General features: G+C 44.8%; 1 protein-coding gene across 1 annotated transcript in view; it reads left to right on the top strand.

Moving 5' to 3' along the window:
- LOC310822452 (leucine-rich repeat-containing protein 7-like) overlaps positions 1-19,060 on the top strand; it is a gene marked incomplete at its 3' end in the record, with an annotated part of 41,198 nt that extends 22,138 nt beyond the window's left edge. The window contains exons 13-18 of the mRNA XM_083694789.1: positions 1,794-1,937; positions 10,270-10,410; positions 12,277-12,597; positions 12,715-12,807; positions 15,779-15,853; positions 18,953-19,060. Of these exons, the coding sequence (XP_083550915.1) occupies positions 1,794-1,937; positions 10,270-10,410; positions 12,277-12,597; positions 12,715-12,807; positions 15,779-15,853; positions 18,953-19,060 (882 nt within the window). The remainder of the gene's footprint in view (positions 1-1,793; positions 1,938-10,269; positions 10,411-12,276; positions 12,598-12,714; positions 12,808-15,778; positions 15,854-18,952) is intronic.
- Between the last annotated feature and the right edge of the window lie 825 nt (positions 19,061-19,885).

The raw sequence follows: 19,885 nt of genomic DNA, 5'->3' as shown, positions 1-19,885 counted from the left end.
AGACAGATAGATAGATAGATAGATAGATAGATAGATAGATAGATAGATAGATAGATAGATAGATAGATAGACAGATTGTTATATAGATAGATAGATAGATAGATAGATAGATAGATAGATAGATAGATAGATAGATAGATAGATAGATAGACAGATTGTTAGATAGATAGATAGATAGATAGATAGATAGATAGATAGATAGATAGATAGATAGATAGATAGAATGTTAGATATATAGACAGATAAATAGGTAAATAGATAGATAGATAGATAGATAGATAGATAGATAGATAGATAGATAGATAGATAGATAGATAGATAGATAGAATGTTGGATAGATAGAATGTTAGATAGATAGATAGATAGATAGATAGATAGATAGATAGATAGATAGATAGATAGATAGATAGATAGGTACTTTATTGTTCCCAGAGGGGAAATTAAGGTGTTACAGCAGCTCACATCACAACAAATCAAACAACAATAACAAAATAAAGTGACAATAGAATAACAGAATAAAATAGACATCTAAAACATTATATACAGTAAGAACAGTCCAGTACGATTTCACATCCCCCAGCCTGACTCTGATCACTCCGATCGAGCCAGCCGGAGGAGGAGTTGTACAGTCTTATTGCGGCAGGATTTCCTATAGCGCTCCTTAGTGCAACGTGGTTGTAATAATGTGTTGCTAAAGGAGCTTCTCTGCTCTGCCAGTGTCATGTAGGGGATGGGAGGGATTGTCCATGATGGCCTGGAGTTTGGTCCTCATCCTCCTATTGGCCACCTCCTCCACAGTGTCCAGGGTGACACCGAGGACAGAACCAGCTTTCCTGATAAGCTTGTTCAGCCTCTTGGTGTCACCCTCCTTGATGCTGCCCCCCCAGCATACCACCGCGTACAGCACTGCGCTGGCCACCACTGACTGGTAGAACATGTTCAGCTGAGTCCTGAACATGCCAAAGGACCTGAGCCTCCTCAGGAAATAAAGCCCACTCTGGCCCCTCTTGTACAGGACATCTGTGTTACCAGTCCAGCCCAGTTTATTGTCCAGGTGCACCCCCAGGTATTTGTAGCTCTGGACCACCTCCACGTCCTCTCCCTGGATGGAAACAGGAGACAGGGGGACCCTAGTCCTCCTAAAGTTCACCACCATCTCCTTTGTCTTGCTGATGTTGAGTAGCAGGTGGTTCTGCTCACACCACTCAACAAAACTGTCCACCAGTCCTATGTACTCGGTCTCCTGGCTTTCACTGACACATCCCACAATAGCAGAATCGTCCGAGAACTTCTGCAGATGGCAAGTATCTCTGTTGTGCCTGAAGTCCGAGGTATAGAGGGTGAAGAGGAATAGATAGATAGATAGATAGATAGATAGATAGATAGATAGATAGGTAGATAGATAGATAGATAGATAGATAGATAGATAGATAGATAGATAGATAGATAGATAGGTAGATAGATAGATAGATAGATAGATAGATAGATAGATAGATAGATAGATAGATAGATAGATAGATAGATAGATAGATAAAACATCTACACAGTACATATATATGTGTTTTAGTGTCCATGGACATTCTGTTGCTTGTACGATGTTGTGGTATCCATGGTGACGTGTGTGTGTGTTGCTATAGTAACTGTTTGTGTCAAGCTCACCCTATGTTGCATATACGCAACCCCTCCCCTCCCCAAGCCCTGTTACTTAGGCAAGCTTTACTGGCCGCCTCTGTGTGGCCACACCCCTTCACTCATGTCACATGATTGTGTCTCTCCTCTCCTCCTCCAATCAGAGCGCTGTCCTTAAGCACAACACAGTAAACATGGGCACGCTGTATTCCGGAGGCTACGCCATGACCTTTGACCTTGACAATAACACAAAGCATGAGAACCAATCACCATCAGCGAGCCCTCACTGGCTCCTCCCACTGACCCATGTGAGTATAACTCAAGTCTCAGGGGGTTAGGAGTTCTCACTCATTTCGGTTACCGTAGTGACAAGACTGTACCAGTTACCATAGTGACTAGGCTGTAGGGTTACCGTAGTGACTAGACTGTATGGGTACCGTAGTCACCAGATTGTAAACTAGAAACGTTGTATGTTTTATGACTGCAGCAACCTGATCGGCTGTTCCGTTACCTTGGTTACCCTTGACCGATGCTTGCCTTGGTGTCCAAATACAATGTATTATTCTTATTATCATTATTATTATTATTATTATTATTATTATTATTATTATTATTATTATTATTATTATTATTATTATCATTATTGTTATTATTATTATTGAAGGAATACAATGTATTATTATTTGGATAATTGATGCTCCAGTTCATGTAGGTTTGAATCTGGTAGAATGGCGGCATTGTAACGGCATAGGTAAGATTAGTCTCCTCCTATTGGTTCAGATAGGGGTAGTCTCCTATTGGTTCAGATAGGGGTAGTCTCCTCCTATTGGTTCAGATAGGGGTAGTCTCCTCTTGGTTCAGATAGGGTTAGTCTCCTCCTATTGGTTCAGATAGGGGTAGTCTCCTATTGGTTCAGATAGGGTTAGTCTCCTCCTATTGGTTCAGATAGGGGTAGTCTCCTCTTGGTTCAGATAGGGTTAGTCTCCTCCTATTGGTTCAGATAGGGGTAGTCTCCTCCTATTGGTTCAGATAGGGTTAGTCTCCTCCTATTGGTTCAGATAGGGGTAGTCTCCTCCGATTGGTTCAGATACACTCAATAGACACACACACACACACTCTATACACACACACTCTATACATACACACACACTCTATACACACACACACTCTCTATACACACACACACACACTCTATACATACACACACACTCTATACACACATGCACTCTCTATACACACACACACACACACTATACACACACTCTCTATACACACACACACACAGACACACACACTCTACACACACACACTCTGTACATACAGACACTCTATGCACACACACTCTATACATACACTCTATACACACAGACACTCTATACACACACTCTATACACACACTCTATACACACACACACACACACACAGTCTATACACACATTCTATACACACACACTATATACATACAGACACTCTATACACACACACTCTATACATACACTCTATACACACAGACACTCTATACACACACTCTATACACACACTCACACTCTATACACACACTCTATACACACACTCTATACACACACACTCTATACACACACACACACACATTCTATACACACACACTCTATACATACAGACACTCTATACACACACACACACACACACACACACACACACTCTATACACACACACGCACACATTCTATACACACACACACACACATTCTATACACACACACTCTATACACATATACACTCTATACACACACACTATATACACACATTCTACACACACACACTATGCACACACACACATTCTATACACACACACTCTATACATACAAACACTCTATACAAACACACTATACACACACACTCTATACACACACACACATTCTATACACACACACTCTACACACACACACACTCTATACACACACACACACACACACACACTCTATACACACACACTCTACACACACACACACACACACACTCTATACACACACACTCTATACACACACACACTCTATACACACACACACACACACACACACTCTATACACACACACACACACACTATACACACACTCTCTATACACACACACACACAGACACACACACTCTACACACACACACTCTGTACATACAGACACTCTATGCACACACACTCTGTACATACACTCTATACACACAGACACTCTATACACACACTCTATACACACACTCTATACACACACACACACACACACAGTCTATACACACATTCTATACACACACACTATATACATACAGACACTCTGTACACACACACTCTATACATACACTCTATACACACAGACACTCTATACACACACTCTATACACACACTCACACACTATACACACACTCTATACACACACTCTATACACACACACTCTATACACACACACACACACATTCTATACACACACACTCTATACATACAGACACTCTATACACACACACACACACACACACACACACACACACTCTATACACACACACACACACATTCTATACACACACACACACACATTCTATACACACACACTCTATACACATATACACTCTATACACACACACTATATACACACATTCTACACACACACACTATGCACACACACACATTCTATACACACACACTCTATACATACAAACACTCTATACAAACACACTATACACACACACACATTCTATACACACACACTCTACACACACACACACTCTATACACACACACACACACACACACACTCTATACACACACACTCTACACACACACACACACACACTCTATACACACACACTCTATACACACACACACTCTATACACACACACACACACACACACTCTATACACACACACACACATTATATACACACACACACACACATACACAGACACTCTATGCACACATTCTATACACACACTCTATTCATACAGACACTCTATACACACACTCTATACACACAGACACTATATACACACACACTCTATACACACACACACACACACACACACACTCTATACACACACACACATTCTATACACACACACTCTATACAGACACACACACATTATATACACACACACACACACACACACACACACACACACACATACACAGACACTCTATGCACACATTCTATACACACACTCTATACACAAACTCTATACACACAGACACTATATACACACACATACTCTACATACACACTATACACACACACTTTATACACACACACTCTATACACACACACACATTCTATACACACACACATACACACACACACTATACACACACACACACACACACACACACACACACACACACTCTATACACACACACACTCTATACACACACTCTATAAACACACACTCTATACACACACACACATTCTATACACACACACTCTACACACACACACACTCTATACACACACACACACACACACACACTCTATACACACACACACACACACTATATACACACACACTCTATACACACACACACATTCTATACACACACACTCTATACACACACACTCTATACACACACACACACACACATACTCTCTATACACACACACTATACACACACACTCTATACACACAAACTCTACACACACAGACACTCTATACACACATTCTATACACATACTCTATACATACAGACACTCTATACACACACTATGTACACACAGACACTCTATACACACACACACTCTATACATACACATTATACACACACACTCTATACACACAAACTTTATACACACACACATACACACACACACTCTATACACACACACACACACACACACACACACACTCTATACACACACACACACTCTATACAAACACACTATACACACACACTCTATACACACAAACTCTACACACACAGACACTCTATACACACACTCTACACACACACACTCTATATACACACACTATACACACACACTCTATACACACACACATTCTATACACACACACTCTATACATACAGACACTATACACACACAGATACACTATACACACACACACTCTATACACACACACTCTATACACACACACTATACACACACACACACTCTATACACACACACTCTATACACACACTCTATACACACACTCTATACACACACACACATTCTATACACACACACACACACACACACACTCTCTACACACACACACACACACACACTCTATACACACACACACTCTATACAAACACACTATACACACTCACTCTATACACACAGACACTCTATACACACATTCTACACACACACTCTATACACACTCTATACACACACTATACACACACACTCTATACACACACACACACTATACACACACACACATTCTATACACACACACACACACACTAAACACACACACACATTCTATACACACACACACACACACACACTCTATACACACACACACACTCTATACACACACACACTCTATACAAACACACTATAGACACACACTCTATACACACACTCTATACACACACACACATTCTATACACACACACTCTATACACACACACACACACACCCACACTCTACACACACACACACACACACACACACACACTCTATACACACTCACTCTATACACACAGACACTCTATACACACATTCTACACACACACACACTCTATACACACACTATACACACACACTCTATACACACACACACTATACACACACACACATTCTATACACACACACACACACACACACACTAAACACACACACACACATTCTATACACACACACACACACACACTCTATACACACACACACACACACACACTATACACACACACACTCTATACAAACACACTATAGACACACACTCTATACACACAAACTCTACACACACAGACACTCTATACACACATTCTATACACACACTCTATACATACAGACACTCTATACACACACTCTATACACACAGACACTCTATACACACACTCTACACACACACACACTCTATACACAAACACTATACACACACACTCTATACATACAGACACTATACACACACACACACACACACACACACACACACACACACACACACACTCTATCCACACACTATACACACACACACACACACACTCTATACACACACACTCTATACACACACACACATTCTATACACACACACTCTATACACACACACTCTATACACACGGACACTCTATACACACACTCTATACACACAGACACTCTATACACACAGACACTCTATACACACATTCTATACACACACACTCTATACAAACATACACTCTATACACACAGACACTATATACACACACTCTATACACACACACTCTATACATACAGACACTCTATACACACAGACACTCTATACACACACACACACACACACTCTGTACACACACACTCTATACACACACACACGCATTCTATACACACACACTCTATACACACACACAGTCTATACACACACACACACACACTCTATACACACACACTCTATACAAACACACTATACACACACACTCTATACACACAAACTCTACACACACAGACACTCTATACACACATTCTACACACACACTCTATACACACACACTCTATACACGCATTCTACACACACACTCTATACACACACACACTCTATACACACATTCTACACACACACTCTATACACACACACTCTATACACACACACTATACACACACACTCTATACACACACACTATACACACACCCACACATTCTATACACACACACACACACACTCTATACACACACACTCTATACACACACACACATTCTATACACACACTCACATTCTATACACACACACACACACACTCTATACACACACACACTCTATACAAACACACTATACACACACTCTATACACACAAACTCTACACACACAGACACTCGATACACACATTCTATAGACACACTCTATACATACAGACACTCTATACACACACTCTATACACACAGACACTCTATACACACACTCTACACACACACACTCTATACAAACACACTATACGCACACACTCTATACATACAGACACTATACACACACACACACACACACACACACTCTATACACACACTATACACACACACACACACTCTATACACACACACTCTATACACACACACTCCATACACACAGACACTCTATACACACACACACTCTATACACACACTCTTTACACACACACTCTATACATATAGACACTCTATACACACAGACACTCTATACACACACACACACACTCTATACACACACACTCTATACACACACACACATTCTATACACACACACACATTCTATACACACACACACACACTCTATACACACACACACTCTATACAAACACACTATACACACACACTCTATACACACAAACTCTACACACACAGACACTCTACACACACATTCTACACACACACTCTATACACACACACTATACACACACACTCTATACACACACACACTAGACACACACACTCTATACACACAAACTCTATACACACACACACATTCTATACACACACACTCTATACACACACACATTCTATACACATACACACACACACACTCTATCCACACACACACACACACACACACACACTCTATACACACACACACACTATACACACACTCTATACACACAAACTCTACACACACAGACACTCTATACACACATTCTATACACACACTCTATACATACAGACACTTTATACACACACTCTATACACACAGACACTCTATACACAGACACTCTATACACACACTCTACACACACACACTCTATACACACACACTATACACACATACTCTATACATACAGACACTATACACACACACACACACACACACACTCTATACACACACACACACACACTATACACACACACACACACATTCTATACACACACACTCTATACACACACACTCTATACACACACACTCAATACACACACACATTCTATACACACACACTCTATACACACACACTCTACACACACACACACTCTATACACACAGACACTCTATACACACATTCTATACACAAACACTCTATACATACAGACACTCTATACACACAGACACTCTATACACACACTCTATACACACACACACACTCTATACACAAACACTATACACACACACTCTATACATACAGACACTATACACACACACACACACACACACTCTATACACACACTATACACACACACACACACTCTATACGCACACACTCTATACACACACACACATTCTATACACACACACTCTATACACACACACTCTATACACACAGACACTCTATACACACACTCTATACACACAGACACTCTATACACACATTCTATACACACACACTCTATACAAACATACACTCTATACACACAGACACTCTATACACACACTCTATACATACACACTATATACACACACACTATACACACACACACTCTATACACACACACACACTATACACACACACTCTATACACACAAACGCTATACACACACACACACACTCGATACACACACACACACACACATTCTATACACACACACTCTATACACACACACATTCTATACACACACACACACACACTCTATCCACACACACACACACACACACACAGTCTATACACACACACACACACACACACACACTATACACACACTCTATACACACAGACACTCTATACACACATTCTATACATATAGACACTTTATACACACAGACACTCTATACACACAGACACTCTATACACACACTCTACACACACACACACACACACACACACACATTCTATACACACACACTCTATACACACACACATTCTATACACACACACTCTATACACACAGACACTCTATACACACATTCTATACACAAACACTCTATACATACAGACACTCTGTACACACACACTCTATACATACACTCTATTCACACAGACACTCTATACTCACACTCTATACACACACACTCTATACATACAGACACTCTATACACACAGACACTCTATACACACACTCTATACACACACACACACACACACACACACTGACACTCTATACACACAGGTTCAGATAGGTTCTCCAATGAGAGCCCAGACTAGATTTGATTGACAGGGCCGGCCCCTCCCCATCAGCGCTGTGTCTTTCTTTATCTGTGTGTGTGTCTGTCTATCATAGTCTATCACCTCCGAAGATGACATTAATAATTATATATGATATGATAAATGGATATATATCGATAACTCAAAAATATGGTTTTTTTAATATCGATTAGAACTCATGAAGCATTTCCAATCCTGTTGTTGTGTTGTCATCTCAATCCACTGCTCTCCTCTCTCCTTCTCTCCTCTCCTCCCCCCCTTCCCCTCCATCCTCCCCCCCTTCCCTCCTTCCCCTCCTTCCTCCCCCCTCCTTTCCCTCCTAATCTGAGGCCTCCTACCCCCTTTTCTCATCCCCTTCTCCCCTCCTCCCCTACTCCCCTAATCCTAACCCTAACCCTAACCCTCCCATCCTCCCACTCCTCCTCCTCCCCTCCTCCCCCCCTCCAGAGCCCTTCCCAGCAGGGCAGCGGCTTGATATTAAACAACGGCCAGGAGGGCCAGGCGATGTCCCCCGGGGGCCAGTGGGGGGCGCCATACTCCTTGGGTCGCCGGGACGTCCCACCGGAGAACCTGATGATGATGAAGAAGGTGGGTGGGTTACCGTGGTTACTCTATACACACATATATAGTAAAACAAAAGCGCAGTCATCATACCAATAATAAAAAATTGTTGAAGATGAAAAAAAACAGTTTTGATGTGTATATATATAGATAGATAGATAGATAGATAGATAGATAGATAGATAGATAGATAGATAGATAGATAGATAGATATAGATATAGGTGTGTGTATATATAGATATAGATATAGATATAGATAGATAGATAGATAGATAGATAGATAGATAGATAGATAGATAGATAGATAGATATAGGTATATGCATATATATACACTCACCAGCCACTTTATTAGGTACACCTGTTCAACTGCTCTTTAACGCAAATATCTAATCAGCCAATCACATGGCAGCAACTCAATGCATTTAGGCATGTAGACGTGGTCAAGACGACCTGATGAACCGAGCATCAGCATGGGGAAGAAAGGTGATTTAAGTGACTTTGAACGTGGCATGGTTGTTGGTGCCAGACGGGCTGGTCTGAGTATTTCAGAAACTGCTGATCTACTGGGATTTTCACGCACAACCATCTCTAGGGTTTACAGAGAATGGTCCGAAAAAGAGAAAATATCCAGTGAGCGGCAGTTCTCTGGGCGAAAATGCCTCGTTGATGCCAGAGGTCAGAGGAGAATGGCCAGACTGGTTCAAGGTGATAGAAAGGCAACAGTAACTCAAATAATCACTTGTTACAACCAAGGTATGCAGAAAACCATCTCTGAACGCACAACACTTCGAACCTTGAAGCAGATGGGCTACAGCAGCAGAAGACCACACCGGATGCCACTCCTGTCAGCTAAGAACAGGAAACTGAGGCTAAAATTTGCACAGGCTCACCAAAATTGGACAATAGAAGATTGGAAAAATGTTGCCTGGTCTGATGAGTCTCAATTTCTGCTGCGACATTCAGATGGTAGGGTCAGAATTTGGCGTAAACAACATGGAAAGCATGGATCCATCCTTCTTTGTATCAACGGTTCAGGCTGGTGGTGGTGGTGTAATGGTGTGGGTTATATTTTCTTGGCACACTTTGGGCCCCTTAGTACCAATTGAGCATCGTTTAAACACCACAGCCTACCTGAGTATTGTTGCTGACCATGTCCATCTCTTTATGACCACAGTGTACCCATCTTGTGATGGCTACTTCCAGCAGGATAACGCACCATGTCACAAAGCTCACATCATCTCAAACTGGTTTCTTGAACATGACAATGAGTTCACTGTACTCCAATGGCCTCCACAGTCACCAGATCTCAATCCAATAGAGCACCTTTAGGATGTGGTGAAACGGGAGATTCGCATCATGGATGTGCAGCCGACAAATCTGCAACTGCGTGATGCTATCATGTCAATATGGACCAAAATCTCTGAGGAATGTTTCCAGCACCTTGTTGAATCTATGCCACAAAGAATTAAGGCAGTTCTGAAGGCAAAAGGGGGTCCAACCCGGTACTAGCAAGGTGTACCTAATAAAGTGGCCGGTGAGTGTATATAGGTATATATATCTAAATATATAAAAAATAAATATATATATGTAGATATATTTCGGAATATATATGTAGATATATATCTAGGTATATATATGATTATATATAGTGAAAAAATGTGTCTGGAATGTGTTCTTTTTGTCACACTTGATATGAAAAATATGAAAAAATAATAATAATGACAATAATAAAATAAAAATAAAAACAATAATAATAATCATCATCATAATCATAATCATAATAGATGACCTCATTAAATGGCAGTTTAGCTGATCTAGGGTCAGGGGTTAACGCCGCGCTCCATCTCACGCCACCATTTTGTTTAAGACGCGACATTTTTGCATCTTTGCAGCTTCCTGACTCTCTGCCTAACGGGTTGAATTACCCACAGGCAGGCCACGCCCCCCACCCAGCCCACCAATCGCAGCCAGGCGGCCACATGCCCCCCCACCAATCACAGACCATGATCGTGACGTCCGCCTCGGCTATGCCCCCCCACCGCCGGGAGCAGCGGGAGCAGTACGAGGGAGGCGGAGCCATCAACAAGGTCAACGTACAGCACTACCAGTCTCCTCTCCCATTGGCTCTCTCCTCCACCAGTCCCCGCCCCCAGAGTGCTCGCTGCCTCCTACAGACCAAAGGACAGAAGAGCATGGATGGCTTCCAGGAGCAGGTACACACACACACACACACACATACACACACACACACACACACACACACACACGCACACACACACACACACACACACACACACCCCCCTCTGATATGTGGTATGTTTGTGTGTCAGTTCTGTGTGCGGGTGGAGAAGAACCCTGGTCTGGGCTTCAGCATCTCAGGAGGCATCAGCGGCCAGGGAAACCCCTTCAAGCCTTCTGACATGGTAAGGCATGTGTGTGTGTGTGTGTGTGTGTGTGTGTGTGTGTGTGTGTGTGTGTGTGTGTGTGTGTGTGTGTGTGTGTGTGTGTGCACACGCCCTAGCAACCACTGGCCACACTGGCTGGCTCAGCTCGGTAGTTGCCATGGTAACCTAGCGCAGTGGCACTGCGGTTGTCTTTTGGTAACGTTGATCAAACTCTACTAGTCTGGACTAACCCTAACCCTAACCTCTGGACTAGTCTGGTCTAAACCTCAGGACTAGTCTGGACTAACCCTAACCCTAACCTCTGGACTAGTCTGGTCTAAACCTCAGGACTAGTCTGGACTAACCCTAACCTCTGGACTAGTCTGGTCTAAACCTCAGGACTAGTCTGGACTAACCCTAACCTCTGGACTAGTCTGGTCTAAACCTCTGGACTGCGGTTGTCTTTTGGACTAAACCTAACATCTGGACTAGTCTGGTCTAACCCTAGTGTGTGTGTGTGTGTGTGTGTGTGTGTGTGTGTGTGTGTGTGTGTGTGTGCGCACGTTTCTGTGTGTGTGTGCTTGTGTGTGCGTGTGTACGTGTGTGTGTGTGTGCGTGTGTGTGTGTGCGTGTGTGTGCGCGTGTGTGTGTGTGTGCGCGTGTGTGTGTGCACACGCCCTAGCAGCCACTGGCCGCACTGGCTGGCTCAGCTCGGTAGTTGCCATGGTAACCTAGCACAGCGGCACTGCAGTTGTCTTTTGGTAATGTTGATCAAACTCTACTTGTCTGGACTAACCCTAACCCTAACCTCTGGACTAGTCTGGTCTAAACCTCTGGACTAGTCTGGTCTAAACCTCTGGACTAGTCTGGTCTAAACCTCTGGACTAGTCTGGACTAAACCTCTACACTAGTCTGGTCTAAACCTCTGGACTAGTCTGGTCTAAACCTCTGGACTAGTCTGGACTAAACCGCTATACTAGTCTGGTCTAAACCTCTATACTAGTCTGGTCTAAACCTCTGGACTAGTCTGGTCTAAACCTAACCTCTGGACTAGTCTGGTCTAAACCTCTGGACTAGTCTGGTCTCACCCTCTAGACGATTCTGGTCTAAACCTCCGGACTAGAGGACAAGACTAGTCTCGTCTAAACCTCTGGGCTAGTCTGGTCTAAACCTGGAAAGTGGTGTTGGAGGACCAGTAGGTGACCCCCAATGACCTTGGTCGCAGTGAACGGGGCACTGCCTTGCAGAGGAATGCTGGCCGCCTGGCACCGCCGCCTCTATGAGAATGCAGCGGTCACGCTGTTCAGTCACAGCTTTTTTCACTGTCCTGGCGCCCCGCTGGTGTAACGAGCTTCCCACTGCTGTCAGGAGACTGCAGAGTCACTGCCTATTTTCCGTCGTAGACTGAAGGACCCATCTCTTCAGGCTACATCTTGACTGTCCCTCCTAAATACCTCTTCACCCCCCACTACAACTCTGTACCGTTTCTCTACTGTAAATAAAAAAATATATATATATAATCCTTCCTTCTTCTAGCATTGTGACTGCCAATGGCACCTGGTCCTAGCATAGAATCATGATGACTGATGTATAGATGATTCACTTACTTTAGACAAATGTACTTGTCGTAAGTCGATTTGTATAAAAGCGTCTGCTAAATGTAAAAAATGTAAAAATATAAATGAATGCTGTTCTTTCCGATGAGACGTTAACACAGTGGTCCCGACTCCCAAGTCGTTCAAGACCTTTGATCTTGTTGTCGTGACGTGTCCTGCTGAGAACATGTGACTGTTGATGTTGATGCCAGAGGCCTAAACACAGTAAGTATGTTGCTTCATATGGCCAGTAGGCTACAGCCACAGTTACTGAGGGTGTCCGATGATGTCCCTATCATCTGACTGTGGTGAATGAATAGTACAAGCGTCTACATTTGGTTTGTATTAAAGGTCTGCAAAGATTGGTGTATTTATAATCTCTGCCTGCCTCTCTGTTCAAGACATTGGAAACTAGAGACTCTTTTTATCCAAAGCGACTTACAATAAGTACATTAGTCTAAGTGAGTGAATCAACCATCCATCAGTCATCATCAGTAAAACCTTCCATAAGAACAAGTGCCATCGGCAGAAAAACTGGGGAAAACTCAGGTAAACATCTAGTCTGGTGCTGATACTCTCCTCTGTCTCTGGTGACAGATCTGGTGAAGACCAGCAGGTTGTTCTACATACACAACAACCATGGTACTGGACCACCCCAGGCCATGGTACCAGACCACTGGACCACCCCAGGCCATGGTGTTAGACCACTGGACCACCCCAGGCCATGGTACCAGACCACTGGACCACCCCAGGCCATGGTACTAGACCACTGGACCACCCCAGGCCATGGTACCAGACCACTGGACCAGCCCAGGCCATGGTACTCGACCACTGGACCACCCCAGGCCATGGTACCAGACCACTGGACCAGCCCAGGCCATGGTGTTAGACCACTGGACCACCCCAGGCCATGATGCTAGACCACTGGACCAGCCCAGGCCATGGTGCTAGACAACTGGACCACCCCAGGCCATGGTGCTAGACAACTGGACCACCCCAGGCCATGGTACCAGACCACTGGACCACCCCAGGCCATGATACCAGACCACTGGACCACCCCAGGCCATGGTACCAGACCACTGGACCACCCCAGGCCATGGTACCAGACCACTGGACCACCCCAGGCCATGGTGCTAGACCACTGGACCAATCCAGGCCATGGTACCAGACCACTGGACCAGCCCGGGCCACATTACGACATACACTACAAGTTAACAGGAACTTGGAAGCGAACATTTTCCATTACAATCCAATCAAAGAACTAGAAAAACGGATCGGCGCAAGTTTGAGTTGTCGGAAAAAGAGAGAAATGACAGAAGAAGAACCGACAGAATCGCAGATGGAAAGGCTAAAGGTTCTAAACCATCTTTACCTTGTGGTTGCTAACCCCCTGTATCACTTTTGACTTATTATAGGGTATCTTTGTTACCAGGGTACAGCCTGACGGCCCGGCCGCCCTCCTGCTCCAGCCCGGAGACAAGATCCTGAAGGTAACCACCCGTCACCATGGTTACCTGTGTTCCTCGTCTGTCACCCCCGGTAACCATGCTCCTCCATCACCCCCGGTAACCATGCTCCTTCTCTTCATCCCCCTGTGGTCACCGCATCTGTCATTGCCATGGTGATCGTGCATGTGTGCGGTGTGCGTTTCTTGCTGATCGGCATGGTCCCCCTGCTCCGACGTCTGTCAATCAGTCAGCCAGTCAGTCAGCCAGTCAGTCAGTCAGTCAGCCAATCAGTCAGCCAGCCAGTCAGCCAGCCAACCAGACAGTCATTCAGTCAGTCAGTCAGTCAGCCAACCAGTCAGTCAGTCAATCAACCAACCAGTCAGTCAGTCAGTCACTCAACCAGCCAACCAGTCAGCCAATCAGTCAGTCATTCAGTCAGCCAGCCAGCCAGTCAGCCAGCCAGCCAGCCAGCCAGCCAGCCAGCCAGCCAGTCAGTCAGTCAGTCAGTCAGTCAGTCAGTCAGTCAGTCAGTCAGCCAGCCAGCCAGCCAGCCAGCCAGCCAGCCAGCCAGTCAGTCAGGACCTGCTATCATTTCACGTCACATAGATTCAATGTTTACCTGTTAGCATATCAGTGGAGAGACCACAACCCCATGTCCAGAAACAACTCCTACTCACTAGACACTAGCTCCTACTCCCTATACACTAGCTCCTACTCCCTATACACTAGCTCCTACTCCCTAGACACTAGCTCCTACTCCCTAGACACTAGCTCCTACTCACTAGACACTAGCTCCTACTCCCTATACACTAGCTTCTACTCCCTAGACACTAGCTCCTACTCCCTAGACAATAGCTCCTACTCCCTAGACACTAGCTCCTACTCACTAGACACTACCTCCTACTCCCTATACACTAGCTCCTACTCCCTAGACACTAGCTCCTACTCCTTAGACACTAGCTCCTACTCCTTAGACACAAGCTTCTACTCACTAGACACTAGCTCCTACTCCCTATACACTAGCTCCTACTCTCTAGACACTAGCTCCTACTCCCTAGACACTAGCTCCTACTCCCTAGACACTAGCTCCTACTCCTTAGACACTAGCTCCTACTCCCTATACACTAGCTCCTACTCCCTAGACACTAGCACCTACTCACTAGACACTAGCTCCTACTCCCTATACACTAGCTCCTACTCCCTAGACACTAGCTCCTACTCCCTAGACACTAGCTCCTACTCACTAGACACTAACTCCTACTCCCTATACACTAGCTCCTACTCACTAGACACTAGCTCCTACTCACTAGACACTAGCTCCTACTCCCTATACACTAGCTCCTACTCCCTAGACACTAGCTCATACTCTCTAGACACTAGCTCCTACTCCCTATACACTAGCTCCTACTCCCTATACAATAGCTCCTACTCTCTAGACACTTGCTCCTACTTCCTAGACACTAGCTCCCTAGACACTAGCCCCTACTCGCTAGACACTAGCCCCTACTCCCTAGACACTAGCCCCTACTCCCTAGACACTAGCTCCTACTCCCTACACTAGCCCCTACTCCCTAGACACTAGCCCATACTCCCTAGACACTAGCTCCTACTCCCTAGACACTAGGTCCTACTCCCTAGACACTAGCTCCTACTCCCTAGACACTAGCCCCCACTCCCTAGACACTAGCTCCTACTCCCGAGACACTAGCCCCTACTCCCTAGACACAGAGAAAAAGGGGCTAGGGGTAAGGGGTAGGGGTAGTGTTTAGTGTGTAGGGAGTAGGGGCTAGAGGTAGTGTGTAGGGAGTAGGGGGTAGAGGCTAGGGGTAGTGTGTAGTGTGTAGTATGTAATGTCCCGAGACATTAGCTCCTACTTTCTAGACACTAGCTCCTACTTTCTAGACACTAGCTCCCTAGACACTAGACACTAGCTCCTACTCCTTAGACACTAGCTCCTACTCCCTAGACACTAGCCCCTACTCCCTAGACACTAGAGAAAAAGGGGCTAGGGGTAAGGGGTAGGGGTAGTGTGTAGGGAGTAGGGGCTAGGGAGGTAGTGTGTATGGCATAGAGGCTCAGGGTAGTGTGTAGGGAGTAGGGGGTAGGGCTAAGGAGGTAGTGTGTAGGGAGTAGGGGGTAGAGGCTAGGGGTAGTGTGTAGGGTGTAGGAGTAGTGTGTAGGGGTAGTGTGTAGGGGTAGTGTGTAGGGTGTAGTGTATAAGGTGTAGTGTGTAGGTATAGTGTGTAGGGTGTAGTGTCTTGTGTCTAGTGTGTAGTATGTAGGGTGTAGGGTCTTGGGGTTGTTTGTGGACAGGGGGCCGGTGTGTGTCTGATTCCGGATCATGTCAGGCTGCTGTTCAGATCGTAGAGATAGAACACACAGAACATTCTATATGTCTGACAGTATATCTCTATCTGAGAGCAGCAGCCAATCGTACGGTCGGCTGGCTACCTTGATCTGTGTGGCTTTACATGTGGTTCTCGTGGCAACGTAGCTCCGCCCCCCTGCCCCAGCAGCAGGCTCCTCCCCCCACGCAACAGGTTCCTGCCCCAGCAACAGGCTCCTCCCACTGCAACAGGTTCTTCCCCCTGCAGCAGGCTCCACCCCCAAGCAACAGGCTCCTCCCCTAACCCAGGCTCCTCCCCCTGTAACAGGCTCCTCCCCCCAGCCGTAAGCTCCACTCCCCAGCAGCAGGCTCCTCCCCCTCTCTCTCCTCTCTCCACAGATACATGCAGAAGGTAGCTGACGGACAGACAGACAGACAGACACTCCTCTAAAGACCTCCTTCTCTCCCTCCTTCTCCTTGACAGCATGACCCTCCCTCCCTCTCTTCTTCTTCTCCTCCTCCACAGTGTTGTGTTTCTAGGGCTGTTTCCCAGTCCTCCTTTTGTGTCACCCCTGCCTGACCTCCCCCTCTCCACTTGTCCTCTCCTTCCCTTCCTCTCCTCCTCTCTTCCCTGTCCCCCTCTCCTCCCCTCCCCCTTCTCTCCCCTGTCCCCCCTCTCTCCCCTGTCCCCCCTCCCTCTCCTCTCTCCCGCTCTCCCCTTCCTCTTCTCCCTCCCTCTCTCCCCCTGTTCCCCCCCTCCCCTCCCCCTCCCCCGCGTTTCAACTCTTTTTGCTTTTGGGCTTCCCCTTCGACAGGCGAACGGACATAGTTTTGTACACGTGGAACACGCGGTGGCCGTGTCTCTCCTGAAGAACTTCCATCGGACGGTGGACATGGTCCTCCTGAGGGAGAGCACCATCTAGATATCTCTCTTCTTCTTTTTTTCTAGAACACCTTCTCTCACTTCTCGCCCAGACCGAAGACTGGCAACCGGAACTGAAACTGGGGACACTTACGCCCGTTTTTTTAATCTAGGAGAACTCTAGGAGAATTTGAGAACTTTAATCTAGGACTTTGAGACATTTTTGCCAATTGCTGGACCGAATGGCGATACTCGTGCCAAAATTTACCCATAGGATCACATATCGTATGACCTATATATAGATATAGATATAGATATGACTTTTAGGTCAACTGGAAAATGTATATCTTTGAGTTGTGTTTGAGAAGCAGTTTCTCGAGGCCTGTATAGTTTCGTTCTTGTTTTTTTTTTTTTTTTTTGCTCATTTATTATATTTAATATTTATTATGTTTTCTAACTTTGGCGTTTTGTTGGACTCTCAGAGCATGGAAGCCCCCTCTAGTAACAGTAACCATAGAGATAACAACAGTAACCATGGAGACAACAGTAACCACATACAGAGACAGACACACAACACACACACATACACACACACACACACACACAGCGAGACACACTCACAAACACACACGCACACACACACACACACACACACACACACACAAGCACAAGCGCACGCGCACATGCATACAACAGGGGTACCGACTGACACACACCTTTACCCTTTGGTTGTGAAGTCATGACATCACATCCTACATACACAACGTCTCTGACTAAAACCCTATTGGGCCACGTGATTGTGTAGATGACCTTTTTTTTTAACGATCGATTTTAATCTCTTGTGTTTTTTTGGTTCAAAATTTAGTACATTTTTAGTACATTTTGT

The sequence above is a fragment of the Argentina silus genome, assembly GCF_951799395.1.
Source record: "Argentina silus genome assembly, chromosome: X".
NCBI classification, from domain to species: Eukaryota; Metazoa; Chordata; class Actinopteri; order Argentiniformes; family Argentinidae; genus Argentina; species Argentina silus.
This window is presented reverse-complemented; position numbering and strand designations above follow the sequence as displayed.